Genomic DNA, 15,048 nt, shown 5'->3' with positions numbered 1-15,048 from the left:
AAATAGTTTTTACTTTGTGTAATGACCCATCCACTCCCAGTCTTTATTCAAGCCTAATTTAATGGTGTCCAGTTTGCAAATTAATTCCAGTTCTGCAGTTTCTCGTTGGAGTCTGTTTTTTGAAGATTTTTTGGTTGGAGAATTGAGACTTTTAGAACTGTAATTGAGTGACCAGGGAGGTTGAAGGGTTCTCTGACTGGTTTTTTAACGTTATAATTCTTGACGTCTGATTTGTGTCCATTTATTCTTTTGCTTAGAGACTGTCCAGTTTGGCCAATTTACATGGCAGAGGGGCATTGCTGGCACATGATGGCGTATATCACATTGGTAGATGTGCAGGTGAGTGAGCCTCTGATGGTGTGGCCGATGTGATTAGGTCCTATGATGGTAGGGTGACCAGACAACAAGTCCAAAAAATTGGGATGGGGGTGGGGGAGGTAATAGGAACCTATGTAAGAAAAACACCCAAAAATTGAGACTGTCCCTATAAAATCAGGACATCTGGTCACCCTATATAATGCTGTCACTTGAAAAGATATGTGGACAGAGTTGGCATAGGGCTTTGTTGTAAGGATAGGTTCCTGGGTTAGTGTTTTCATTGTGTGGTGTGTGGTTGCTGGTGAGTATTTGTCCCAGTAGGTGCTGCTCTAATACAAATAACATAGCAATAGAGACAGGCTGAGCAAAGGAGAGTATGACTCTGACTGAAGAATGCCAAAAGCTCCAATGTAGTAAAGACTATCCAATATTTTTTAAAAATGAAAAATATGAGCATTTTTGTTGCTCCAAAATGTTTGATTCCAATGCAGATCACTGCTGCAAGGCTCTCCTTTGTCACCCTCCTTTACATCTATTGTTCCCATTCTTCTCACTATCTTTCCCCAACAGGCATCTGTATCAGAGACTGGTAGTTTCAGCAGTAAGATCATAGAGACAGCAGCCAGCCAGCCTCAGTTCTCACCACAAGAGCACAATATTGAGACAAGCCTGAGAAAAAGTCTAGAAATGGGATTTGGAAGGAAAGGGAGGAGGAGGGAGGTGTAGAAAAGAGGAGAGGAAGGGCAGAGGAGGAAAATTGAGAGGGAGAAAGAAGTGGAGGGGAAGGGTGGCAGGAAATGGGAAATGAGAGTAAGAAGACCAGCCTAGGAAGAAAGAGTCAAGGGAAAAGGCTAGGATCAGGGAATGGAAGGCTGGCAGAAAGAGAAAGAGGAGGGACAGGTGGAGTGGAAAAGAGAGACAGGGATGGAGGGAATCGAATAATGGCAAGAGGTGGAAGGCTCAGGTAGGAGTGGGCCACAGGAGGTACAACGAGCAAAGAGGAAGGGGATGGACAGAGGCTGAGAGCGAGGGACAAAAGGGAGTGGAAGGACTAGAGAGCTGGGAATGGGAGGAGGGCGACACAGAGGGGAGGCGCTGTGAAGAGGGGCAGTGCGCTGCGGCTCCTCCCAGGCACCCCGGGAAGTTTGCTGAGCATCCCTGAGACACCACAGAGCGCTGCCTCGCTGCAGGGGAGAGTCACACGGTGCGGTTGGGGGTGAGGTTCAGCTGGACTTGACGCGTTTGCTGGCTGGTCCGGAACAGAGTCGGGGAGTGGAGAAAGCAGGAAGCCAGAAAGAAGAGGCTTCGGGGGCATTTACCTGAGACCAGCGCAGCTGCAGGCGCGCCAGACCCGTCACCCACAGAGACCCCCCATCTTCTCCAGGATGCTGGGTCGCCGAATGCCCCCGAGCGGCAGAGGTGAGCTGGGAGTGTGCAGGCAATAGCTCGAGTGTAAACGTGAGTACAAGCAAAGCTAAAGCGCTGATCTCCGCACCTTTCAACTACAAGAAACTCTCTTTAGAAACCTGACTACGCTCAGCTCCCCGCTGCAGGGGCTGTTAGTCAAACGGCGCCTATAATAATAACTACAGGACTCACAATCCGAGTCACGATCTTATTTAATTGCCCGGCTATAGGTCGCAGTGAGGTATCTGTTGGCTGGTTGGATTATTTGGCGCTGGTTCGAGGAGGGGAGTTTTTAAAAAGCGCGTGTGTGTGCGCAGGGGCACGGGAGGGGGTGTCATGCTTGATTCCTGCTTGGAATTCAGCTCCGCACATCCCTCACCCGCCTTTGTGAGTCCATCCAGTCCTCCCCTTGCGGAGAGCCGGCTGCAGTTTGGGGGAGTTTGGGACTCTCCGATTGGCTTTTTCTGGAAGCTCGCGGCTCGCCTGGCGTTTTTCTAATGAGTGTCACTTCTCCTTGCAATCCGTGCAGGTGGCGCGGTGCGAGCTGCCTGGTTTCCAGCCCGCGTCGGCTTCTAACGAATGCACGAGAGTGAGCCCAGCGAATCCGAACGTTTACGCCCGTGGCTCCAGCCTGAGCCGGACACGACGCGGGGTAGGTTCTAGTCGGGCAGAGGACCCGGAGTGGGGTTTGAAAGCAGAGCGTGCTGTTTTGACGGGTAGATGCAGAAAACAGGACTCTGGGGAGGCACTGATGTATAAAGTGGTGCTTACAGAAATAACCTAGCTAGACGTATACACCACTGCAGAGGTGGGGCCAACAACTAAACCGTACATGCCGCCTCTTGTTCACTGGCACCTCACTCTTCTGAGCTAGCTGGAGCTAGCAGGGTCCTGGCGTATCAACTCCTCTACCCGTAACCAGACTGCCAGGGGCTGACCTTGACGCCATGGGTGGGTGTATTGTGTTAGAAGGACACGCAGGTAGCTTTGCTGTTTGTGGGCTCAGGTCACTTGCACTAGTCTGACGGCTGCGATGTGCTTTGTGAGGAAAGGATTGTGTGTGAGAGGGAGAGAGAAAGAGAGATCAGATAGTTTGGATAGATCCAGACTTATTTGCTTAGTCATGATTTTTACGTCTCACCTAAAGTACGAGTCCATCACTCTTGCTAGTCCCAGTTAAAAGACCTCATATTCTTTGTTCCATTTCCATGTTGATTAATTATTACGAATTTCACCTGAAGGGATATGCCTAAGTACCTCCATTGTGCTAAGAACACCATTTAGGCGGGCTGTGTGATAGGGCAGTTCCAGTGAACAGTTCTGGAAGTGCTAGTGAAGTATCAAGGTTGGTGATCAAGTTCCTTGAAACTGAAAATATCATCATTCCCAAGCCTTACAACGCAAGAGCAGTGTAGTATTGGAGTCAATTACAAATTTAGATCTCCACCTCCCGCTGGTTGTTACATTAGCTTAGGCAAAGTTATATGCTGCAAGCCCTGCATTTCTCTGGTCATTGCATTAAAAGTTATTTCATTTTTTTCTTGCAAATTTTAGTACCTGTCATATTTTATTCCTCAATACTCTCATCTGGTGGTCAGTCATGGAGGCTTTTTTAAAGTTATACAACTCCCATGTCAGCTTTTATAATCAGTTCTTTGTTCTATGTACTATATCTAATGTAATTTATGTTTCCTTATACGGTACTAGATAACCTGAAAAAGTACATGTGGGTGCCACTTGCTGCTTTTTTAGATTTATTTGTGGCCACTTTATTTGGAAAGATCTTGGAAGAGAAATTAGTTTGATATGTAAAGTGAAGGCTCAGTGTCACACTGGTTGAATTTTCGAGAGATTGGTTAAACAGGTAAAGTCATGAGAGTTGTTCCGGGTTAGAAAATTACTTCCTATTTAGAATAGTGACTGTCTGCATACCTTTAGTTCTTTGTTTAGAAAAGAAAGAGCTTTGACCCAAGTGAGTGAAAGCTGCGGTCACTGCAACTTTTTAGAATCTGGAAACTGAACAGTGGATTCTTTCCCAGGAGAGAGGGCAGCTAGAGGGAGTGAGAAGAAAGGAGTAAAGATAACTTTTGCCAATATGCTTAAAGCCAAGATTCAAAACACCCAGAGCTCCTGTATGAGAGTTGCTACTTAGAAGAATTACTAATGGAAAATGCTGTTGTCTGAAAGCTAGAAGCCAAGAAAAATAACTCTTTGTTAAAAGTTTTGGCCTAAACCATAAAACTGCCAGCACATTCATTTTAAAAACATTTGAATTTCTTTTTGTTTGTTTGTGCTTTCCAAGAAATATTGTTCTGCAGCTGATGTTTGTCGTCTAAATCCCATTTGCAGCTAGAGCCATTCAATTTCAAATTGGGAATGTAGATTCAAATTCACCTATGTTCTCAGAAAGCTTTTTGTATTCTTAAATTTAATGTCACCGGGGCATGCCTGACAAATTACACACATTTACTCATCATCTGGAAAAGCTTTTAAAATAAATAAAATGGAAGAAAGTTTGGCGTTGTATACATATTCTTTTCTTTTCCTTCTCCTTTCTGAAAATTGTCATTTGTGGGTAAAGTTAATGGCTTCATATGGAGAAGGATGGAGACCTGGAATGTGTGGACTCTCCAATCCCTTTATTCAAGAGAGTTTTTTTTGTTGCTGCTTGGAATGTAGGGAAAGGTCAGATCCAGTGGTGTACTGGATAGAGATATAATTCAGTTACCAATGTGACTGTGTAATATATATGTCCTTGTATAGACAAAAGTTAAGAAGGAGAATATAGAAACAATGAGCCAAATTCTTTTCTCCTTTATACCCATAAAACCTCTTTGACTTCAGGGTGGGTGTAATTAAGAGCAACGTCGCTCCGTTGTTGTTCCAAATAACATAACTCCTAGAAGACTATTTCCTCAGTCTACTGCAAGTTGCTGAGTGTCTATTGTGTGATGCTGAGAGCCCTCAATTCCCAGTAGGAGTCTCAGGGTATGTCTACACTACGGGATTATTCCGATTTTACATAAACCAGTTTTGTAAAACAGATTGTATAAAGTCGAGTGCACGCGGCCACACTAAGCACATTAATTTGGTGGTGTGCAATTCATAGTAACCTTAGAAAAGGAGCCGAAAAAAGGCGCAAAGTCCAATGGTCTTTCAAGAGTTTCTGGAGAGCAAGAGATGATGACAAACCTCTGTAGCCTAGTCCACAGCTCACGTATCAACACTCTAGTGGCAGTTGCTGACCAATGCAGTCCGCTCGGCCATCAATTCTGCGGTTGGAGATCCTAGCATGATGGTGCAAAACAGTGTTGCGGGTGATTCTGGTATGTTGTCACTCATTCCTTCTCCATGAAGCAACGGCAGACAATCATTTCGCGCCCTTTTCCCTGGATTGCCCTGGCAGACGCATAGCAAGCAACATGAGCCTGTTTCTTTCACTGTCACCGTCTGTGTACTGATGCGCTGATGGAGCGGTACTGCAGCGCTACACAGCAGCATCATTTCCCTTTGCAAGATAGCAAGACGGTTAACAGTTGTTCTGTACATCTGCAGCACTGTAATGGCAATGAATGACGTTTATCAGTGTTCTGTACATTGCTGCTGTCATGGTGCTCCTGCTGACCTTCGCTGAGGTCAGCTGGGTGCAAAGATCAGAAGACCCTGGTCATTCTCTCTTTTATGTTGTGTCTAAAATAGAGTAGTCCTGCCTAGAATAGGGGGCAAGTGTACTAAGAACCAGTGTACCAGAAGAGCAAGCCGTCCATGTCAGATCCGCAAGAATGATAGCTGCAGGCATATTCTAGGGGGTGTCCTGCAACAACACCTTGCTTCCTTCTCCCCAAGCCCGGGCTACCATGCAGTTCCCCCAATTTGTGTGGATGAAGTAATAAGAGCAGAAAAGAAACACGAATTTTAGTGAGATAATAGGGAGGCAGCTTCAGCTGCTATGATAGCCCAGGCAGGACATTAACTGTGCGGAGAGAGCCAGCATCCCCATCTATTAGTACGCAGTACAGACTTTCTTTAGACATGAAAGGGGCTGAGGGAGCACAGCCCCAGTTGCTAGAATGAGAGGTTACAAGCCTTCTGACATCTGGAAAATAACGGGAGTCATTCCTATTTTACCCAGGCCCGCCGGGCTCTATAGCCAGCAGGAGCACTCACGACTGATGAAAGGAGGCTAAGCCTTTGCACTGTACGCTGCACAGGGAAGGAGGGAGAGGATGCTGCGTTCAGTGCCCCAGCATCGTGTCTACACAGCATGCAGTAGACATACGGTGCATTGAAAAGTCAAGAACATTTTTTTCTTTTTCATGGGGGGGCAGGGTAAATTGACGAGATGTACTGAAGCACCCTGGACAATGTGTGACCTACAGGCATTGGGAGCTCAGCCAAGAATGCAAATATTTTGGAGATTGTGGGACTGTGGATAGCTGGAGTCTCAGTATCCCTCCTCCCTCCATGAGCGCATTTTTGGCTTTCATTTCGCTTTCACAGCACCGTGCTGTGGACTCTGTATCATAGCTGGAGATTTTTTCAAATGCTTGGCATTTCGTCTTCTGTAAGAGACTGATAGGAAGATTTGTTCTCCATACAGCGATCAGATCAGTATCTCCCGTGTCCTGCTGGTTTTTTGGATTGGGACTGCATTGCACCCGTGCTGATCGAGCTACACTGGCAAACAGGAAATGAAATTCAAGTTCGCGGGCTTTTCTGTCTACTTGGCCGGTGCATCCAGTTCAGATTGCTTTCCAAGAGCGTCACAGTGGTGCATGGGGATCCGCGTGAGGCAATACCGTCGATTCGGCCACACTAACCTAATCCGACATGCAAATATGATTTCAGGCTACTCTTCTCGGGGAAGAATACAGAAACTGGTTTAAAGAGCCCTTTATATCGATATAAAGGGCCTCGTTGTGTGGACGGGTGCAGGATTAAATCGGTTTAACGCTGCTAAATTTGGTTTAAACGCGTAGTGTAGACCAGGCCTCACAGGAGTTGCTTAGCGCTTTGCAAGATAGACCCTATATATTACTTATGTGTAAAGGCCCAGCTCCTGCTCCATTGATTTCAGTGGTGCAAGACTGGAGCCAACAGTGCTGGGGCAGATCTTTGGCTTCCATACAGGCCTATGCACCACTCCAGCAGCACACTGAGATCACAAAGTGTATTAATTGGGCAGTTAGGTATTTCCCTGACATGGGAAAATCCCCAGCTATCACAGCCACATTACTGAGGCTATACTACTTCCTCTATTCTCAGCATAGAGAGCATATTGGCAGCGCTGCTTTGCTTTGGGATTGCCGGCCAACTTAGTGGATGCTGGGGACGGGGTGGGCATTTCTGCTGGTGTGAGTTAGAACAGCAAGGAGGCTGCTATACTTTGTATAGGGACCAACTGGGCCCCAGCAGTGCTGGGCTTTGGGGGAGAAAGTGAGATGTAAAGGTGAAATACATCCACCTTTGCCCCCATCTTGAGGTCTGCTTTGAGAACAGCTGAATCAGACATGTAGATGAAGGTTTGATATTTAAGTGTTCTCAATGAGACATTCACATTAACCTCTAAATGCAGTTTTGCAAGGTGAATGGATATCACATTGTTGTGAATATGATGGGAGAGAGAAGTTTCACAGCTTTTCTACTGTTATTGTTTAGCTGGAAACAATTTTCTGCTAGGGCAATTTAAAGGAGACCTGGAAATAAATTAGGGTTTTGTGATTTTTTTTTTTTTAATTTACAATGTATGAAGAAGACATGGATGGCTTTTGTTTTATTTAGAGGAAGTGAGTCTGGGAAGATCCTGTTTCTTTGCTACATTAGAAGTTGGTCTCATCTACCCTATTAAACTTGGAACAGTCTATGGACAACAGGAGAAACAGAAGGATTAGTAAACAGTGACCAGTCATTTGTATGTAACTGGCATTAAGACATTTTGTAGAATGTCTACATCTGTCGTGCTGTAGTACAGGAAGTGCTGCTTAAAAATCAATAGCATAATATGGTCCAAAACATTACTTTAAAATGTTGCTTCCAGATTAAATTTTAATTTTCCAGCATTTTCTTAAATTATTTATTGCATTATTGTTAATATAAATATTGAAAAGGTTTATCAGTGAGATTCATTTTCTGTAGGTCCTAGCAGGTAATATCGCTTTCTTTAGATCATGTTGACGAAATCCATTGTTCAGCAGGAAACTCTGTTGTTGATTGTCCAATACACTGTCCAAAGCAAGCAAAGGTTTACTTTGATTGTGATATTGCATATGATCATAATTTTAACAAGAGGTAGTTAGGAACAATGGAAGATATCCTGTGTATTTTCTGTTGATTAAACATATAGTCCATATTGTCAGGTGGTGTAAATTGATGTAGCTACACTGACTTTAACAGAGCTATGTAATAAAGCATACATAACAAAATGACGGCTCTACTCACAAAATAGTGACTACTGAAATATTTATTTTGTTGCATGTGATACAGTAAGTAGATTTCCATTATATATACAATACAACTTTATTATATCTATATCTATACCTATTTATCTATTTATATATATATAGACACACACATCAACTAATCATTTTGTTGTGTGCCCAGTGATGAACATCCTTGCTTGATCTAACTATGGCTATCTTATTTCTTCTATGGTCACACATAAGAATGTATTATAGTGGGAAGGCACTTACAATGAATGTGGACAATGTGAGATTCCTTTTATAGTGAAGGAGAATCACCCAAAAAGTTTCAGTGCAATTCAGTGTGCAGGCTGTAAATTATTTATGATAGTCAACCTCTACTTAGAATAAAGTTGTTTTGTTTAAAAGGTTCAGATTTATAGGGCTTCAGAAAAACTGTTGTCAACCTAATGGTCCAATCCTATTCCAGTGACATCAATGGGAGTTTTGCCTCCCAGCTTCAGTGGGAAAAGGATCAGGCCCGAGTTCTCTAGTACCTAATAACTAAGTGTTGGTGCCAGTCTGACCATGCAGTATCTAAGTTCTAACAATTCCTGCAAAATCATAAGGCTGAAGCACCACCATACTTACATCATCACATATTATTTTTGCATAGTGAGGTAGTCCTTTTGCAGTATTTGTATGCCATAATAAAAAGAAGTGAGTCTTGGAGACTCTATTGTGAATTTATATTACATCAAAGTTCAAGGAAAAAACTAGTGATGATTCAAAGTCATGACAGAGAAAGAAAAATCAAAGCTGTTTTTAAAAGTATTAGTAAAATAAGTCTGATTAATCTTTCACGTATAATTAAATCGAGAAACTAATATAGTTCTGAAGTTACATGCTCTGAACTACTGATTTATTTTCATTAGATGATACAAATAAAGGTTGGAATTAATTTGTATATAAAGTAATGGTACTGAAAAGTTACCTAATGCAACCAACTAGTAGAATTGTCTTTGAGCTCATGGGTTTTCAGACATCAACTTAACTATAAATAGTATAATTTTGCCATGCTTAGAGAGAGAAACTATTGTAGGCATTTATAACACATCTATTACAGTACCAGCTGGGCCTGGGCACCTGACAAGTTGAGCACAAGTGGCTAAAATCCACCTTTATACCTTTCTTAATCCTAGAGCTGCCAGGGACCAAAACAGCTCCCACAGCCACTTACAACAGTCCCAGGGATGTTCCACTGGTTAGACATCAGCAGAGCACACAGCATTCAAGAACCACTGCCTAGACCCTGTCACACTCCTAACCTGTCCCAGAATATCCCCATCCTATCCCAAGCTGCCTCATCATCACCTCTGGATTCTCCCATGCTCATCAGCACTTTAGAGATGGTGCAAAGTCACTCTCTACTTCTTCAGTGCCCCAGGGAGCATAACAGGAGCTGAGGATCTGATTTATTATCTTAAAAATTGTGTTGGCTTTGGAGGAGTTTACTTACACTTATTCCTGCTTAGAGTCAAAATTAGGTAGTTACTAAACTCCCTGAGATTGGTTGGGTGTTTGTGCTAAACCTTCCTCCCTACTCCTCAGTTCAACATACAGTACTTTGTTTACTCAGCAATAGATATTTTGGATCCAACAACATAAGGAGTCAATACCCTCCATTTACTTCTTTTTTTTTCATCAGTAGAATTATAATCAAAGTAGATGCCTAAAGTTTTAGTTAGTAGGTGGTTGGCTTTCAGACACCAAATGATCAAACCCACTGTAATGCCAGTCCTTGGTATATATTTAATTTTCCCCACGGTATTTATTATTACAAGGCATATACATAGGATTTTCTTTATATAAAGACAGTGATATTGATTCTACTGACTTTTTTTCTCCAATAGGTTCTTGATTTCATTGCCACTGCTGGAAGTTGACATGCAACAACTACTGAAGCCTGGGGCATCCTCAAACGACTCAGAGAACTTCGTTAGGGAATGTGACTTGAACTCCCTCTTGTGGAAAGATATTGGAATTAAACTTTCATGATTTTAAAAAACAAAACAAATTATGGCAACAGTTACCATGCCATTTGTTGCTACGTTCACCCCTCCAGGAAATGAAGAATCTGACTCTCTAATCGTGCTACATTATAATTATACAGGGAAACTTATGTTAAGAGAAAAGGCAACTGATCGCATAGGATTAACAACTGTTTCATTTCTGATCATATGCAGTTTTATAGTCCTGGAAAACTTGATGGTGTTGATTGCCATATGGAAAAATAACAAATTTCACAACCGTATGTACTTTTTTATTGGCAATCTAGCTCTCTGTGACCTGTTGGCTGGAATTGTTTACAAAGTAAACATTCTTATGTCTGGAAAAAGAACTCTGAGCCTGTCCTACACAATCTGGTTTATTAGGGAAGGAAGTATGTTTGTTGCCCTAGGGGCTTCCACTTTAAGCTTGTTGGCCATAGCCATTGAAAGACATTTAACTATGATTAAAATGCGGCCTTATGATGCAAATAAAAAGTACAGAGTCTTTCTTCTTATTGGAACATGTTGGCTTATCTCAGTTTCCCTGGGTGCCTTACCAATCCTCGGCTGGAACTGTATCAACAATTTACCAGACTGCTCAACAATTTTGCCTCTTTATTCCAAGAAATATGTTGTATTTTGCATAAGTATCTTCATCGCCATTTTGGTGGCCATTGTTATCCTTTATGCACGTATTTACATACTGGTAAAATCCAGTAGCCGTAACGTCACTAATCATAGTAACTCAGAGAGATCTATGGCACTACTTAGGACAGTTGTTATTGTAGTTGGTGTTTTCATTGCCTGTTGGTCTCCATTATTTATTCTGTTGCTTATAGATGTAGCCTGCAGAGTAAAAGAGTGTGCCATTTTATACAAGGCTGACTGGTTCATTGCTTTGGCTGTCCTCAATTCTGCGATGAATCCCATCATCTACACTTTAGCCAGCAAGGAAATGCGTCGGGCTTTCTTTCGCCTTGTTTGTGGTTGTCTAGTGAAGACCAATGTGTCTAGATCTTTGCCTATTCAGCCCACTCCAGATCAAAGCCGAAGTAAGTCTAGCAGCAGCAATGCACAGAAACCAAAGGATGATTTCCCACAGACTAGTGTTCCCTCAAGTATAACTGAAAAAGATAAATCACCATTTCAGAATGGAAACTTGTGCAAATGAAGGACTCAGGAAGTCAAGGACTCATCTATGGCTTTTTAGGATTCAATTACAAATTTTCAGTTTTCATGCACTTAAATCATAACTTAAATCATAGGGGAAAATGCTAACCACTTATTTAACTGAGTGTCTGTTTATCACATGATTTGTTTTGGTTTGGGTTTTAATTCTGTAAAACATCTGACTCAGGAAAACTTTTTCTACTACCCAACAGTCTGCATAAAATCCTTCTGTATCATGATGAGAAGTATGACATCAGTGTATGTGGTAAAGTCTGATCTTACAGTACATCTACATCACCTACAAGAAACATCAGCTATTATACATATCCCACTATCCTGTTTTATTGTTAATTGGGACAAAGGTTACTTACATTATACAAAGTGCATTATATTTCTCTATACATATCTTGCTATTATGTTAATAGCCTTACATGTATGTGGTATAAATAACTGTATATTTGTACATTTCTTTATTAAATAGCAATTGTATGGCAAAAGTTTGTATTATGCTACGCATAGTATTACAGTATATAATGCGATAATACAGATTATACAAGTATGTAGAAATTTCAAATAGTATGTTTGAAAATGTATGAAGTAGTGATCCTGAACTGAGTAGATGAAGATGCTATGTCTACTAAGTACTTTTTTTTTGCAACCAGTAACCACAGATTGCTCATGTTTACATAGTAACAGTATGATCACTAGGGCTGTGGCCAAATTTTTTTTAGTTTATTTTAAGCAAATTGTAGCAGATAACCACTGACAGTGAGTATATATGTTTGTTAGTCAAGGTAGTTAAAATACGATCTAACAATTCACACATATATCAAGTGTAGGTACTTTTTCAATGCATGTATTTTTACTTACATTTTTAAATACTGTATATTGCAAACAGTATGTCAAACCTGTGAAAGTCTCTACAAAGTGGCATTCTTCTACAGTTAAAGCAGGCTTCCTTTTAAAAGGCAATGGACCATGACAAAATACTTTCAGAACCTTTGTAGTTCCATCCAGGAGTTAGTACAGCTTGGAGCTGTATTAACATCTTCTAGGAACAGATCCAGATCATGCAGAACTGTTTATTTGGAGTCATGCTGCACAAGAGAAGGGAATCAGAATTTGTTTGTCTCGATGTGGAATGACTTGCCCATGAGGCCACTGGGGACCTGTCCCTCTGCACCCACCTTGGCACCCCAAATCTATCCCCTCTGAGGACTTTGTGGACTTTTCCTGCCCCACTGTCCCCTTCCAAATGCATTCTCCTACGAGGAGGTAGTCTGATCCATTGTGATTAACAGCTCATAAATATATGGGCCCAGAGCCTTGGCTGCTCTAAGTCAGCATAGCTTGCTTGAAGTCAGTGCAGCATGCCTGATCCACACACAGGTATAAATGAACTGTGCTTTAAGGCTAGGATTTGCCAAAGGAACCTATGTGAATTAGGTGCTCAAATTAGCTCCCATTGACTTTCAATAGCAGTTGAGCACCTGTTGGCCCCATTTGAAAATCCCAGTTTAAACGAATCAAACCAAGCATTAGAATTTAAGACCAGAATGGACCACCAGATCATCTAGTCTCAGTGCCTATATATCACAGTCTCCCACCGCACCCAGCACCCACACATTAAATTCAACAACCAAAATTAAACCAAAGTATTACAGCCCACAGGAGACTATAGACTACTATATGCCATAGGGCAAGAAGAGGTGCACCACTGCCTGAAGCCCCAGCAATGGCAGGAAATCAGTAAGTAAGGTATCGCAATCCTCAAACAATCATAACTCTTCTTAATTCACAACTTACAAAAACTGGTGCTTAATTTTTTTCTCTTCTCGTAATTAAAGCAGCTGTGTTTAAAGAATACATCCAAGTATGTACAGTGCATAAACCCTATAATGTATGTAGCAAAAGCCTTTCAACATATACTGTTTTGCCTTTTTATTGTCAAGTGCACGGTAAGAGTCTACGTGTTAAAAATGTCAGCAGTAGTCGTTTGACAGCTGTAAAAAGAAAGAGGTTGATTTTGCAGCAACTGTGAAGATATCAATAAATATGAAATGACTTGTATAAAATAAAGACTGCCCAAAGCAGTGAGTTATAATTTATTAGCCACTTTAAAGAAAACCTTGGCAAAGAGTGGCAAGGAAACAAGTGTAATGACATAGGAGACTCAACTGTGGCTATGAAGTGAATCATAGCTGTAGGGTTTGTATGCGTATTTGTTATAAGCTGAACTGTGGCTGTATTGTAGTTTCATGGTTTGTGTCTTTACATCTTGGCGTGATGTGTGGTTATACTCGCCAGTCTTGGACAGCTCTCTTGAAATGAATGTCATTAAAAATGTTTGCTAAAGTCCTTCTGTTACCTGGTTCTTTAAATTTTGATTTGTTTAAATGACCAGTCTTGCCCTAGCTCAAAAGCTGCATTCTCAGCTATTGTAAACAGGAAGGGCTTTAGCAACTCAACTCTCATTAGTGTGAGGGAAAGCAGTGTGGCTGTTGTCTGGCGATGCGGAAAGAATAACAGGAGACATTAGATATGGGTTTAATCAGGCCACAACTTCATTATTAGATATCTGGGACTAACCTGGTAGATAAAAGGTGCAGTGCAGTTAAAACCCGCCCCCCAATTCACCGGGGGTGGGGAGTGAGTACTTTTTTCAATCCCCTTCCCCACCTTTTGATTCATGTCCCTCCAGCAGACACACTGCAAGGAATCTCCAATTCCAGACAATTATGCAGTGTGGAGCATCTACCAGCTCCCCGCTCCCTTTTCATCCAGGTCTTTCCAGCAATTCCCTTGCTGGGACCTTACCGACCATCCCCCCTCATAGGAGGGGTTAAGGTGGACTATAATGATGGGGGGGTTGGCTCCCTGCTGTACCAATCAGAGGAGTCCCCAACTGCCCCCAGCTCACTCAATTGCCAAGTGCCTCGCCTTAATTCCTTCCCCAAGCTATTTAGCTGTTCTTTTATGCCTTAGGTTATGGAGTACCTGCACTGAACATCCACTATACACTTAGAGTTGTAACATATGGCCTACTGCCCATTATACTATGCATGATCAGAGCCTACCTGAACCTGCTGTGAGGAAGGCAAAAATAACCCACTGCACCTGGCCAGTATGGTCATAAGGGAAAAATTCTTTCGCAGCCCCTATTAATGGGGCAGCTAGCGTAATGCTCACCACAGATATAGCTAATCACCTGGCGTATTTCTGACGTACAAAAGTGAGGGAGAGTGGGTGCTGCCTAGCCTGTTGCAAGTGATGAGTGGAGGGTCCAGGCCCAGGCTGACCTTTTTAAACCCCTCATTCCTAGGTGGTGAGTCATTCACCATGCTGACTGTTTTTCCAGTAGTTTTATGTCTCCTCCTCCCTGCCCCCCACCCCAAGCCAGAAAGCATTGCCCTCTTTTCCTGGCCAGCCAGACAACGCCATCCCACCCTCCCCACATTGCTTAAAGTGCAGGGCAGTGAAAATCACCCCATGCCTCAAGTTAGGAATGTTATGTGTGTGTCTCCATACTTAGATCTGAAATAAGAATACATACAGTGCAACCTGAATTAAAAACACCTTGGGCATGGAGGTTGTTAGTAACTCTGAAATGTTTGTAACTCTGAACAAAACATTACGGTTGTCCTTTCAGAAGTTTACAACTGAACATTGACTTAATACAGCTTTGAAACTTTACCATGCACAAG

At 42.2% G+C, this 15,048-nt stretch overlaps 1 protein-coding gene across 2 annotated transcripts; it reads left to right on the top strand.

Moving 5' to 3' along the window:
* The first annotated feature begins 1,679 nt into the window (after nucleotides 1-1,679).
* S1PR3 (sphingosine-1-phosphate receptor 3) lies at nucleotides 1,680-13,702 on the top strand. Of its 2 annotated transcripts, XM_032772365.2 has the most exons (3): nucleotides 1,680-1,776; nucleotides 2,255-2,441; nucleotides 10,037-13,702. In XM_032772365.2, the coding sequence occupies exon 3, from the start codon at nucleotides 10,203-10,205 to the stop codon at nucleotides 11,343-11,345; it is 1,143 nt and encodes a 380-aa protein (XP_032628256.1). In that variant the 5' UTR covers nucleotides 1,680-1,776; nucleotides 2,255-2,441; nucleotides 10,037-10,202; the 3' UTR covers nucleotides 11,346-13,702. The 2 variants fall into 2 exon arrangements, with proteins under 2 accessions (XP_032628256.1, XP_032628255.1); XM_032772364.2 differs by lacking the exon at nucleotides 2,255-2,441.
* The last annotated feature ends 1,346 nt before the right edge of the window (nucleotides 13,703-15,048 follow it).

This window comes from Chelonoidis abingdonii, chromosome 6, assembly GCF_003597395.2.
Source record: "Chelonoidis abingdonii isolate Lonesome George chromosome 6, CheloAbing_2.0, whole genome shotgun sequence".
NCBI lineage: Eukaryota > Metazoa > Chordata > Testudines > Testudinidae > Chelonoidis > Chelonoidis abingdonii.
The sequence above is the reverse complement of the archived record's forward strand: the minus strand, read 5'-3'. Positions and strand labels throughout refer to the sequence as shown.

Bases quoted from the DNA above. Each gene is read 5' to 3' on its own strand.
- S1PR3 (XM_032772364.2), top strand. From the start codon at position 10,203: ATGGCAACAGTTACCATGCCATTTGTTGCTACGTTCACCCCTCCAGGA.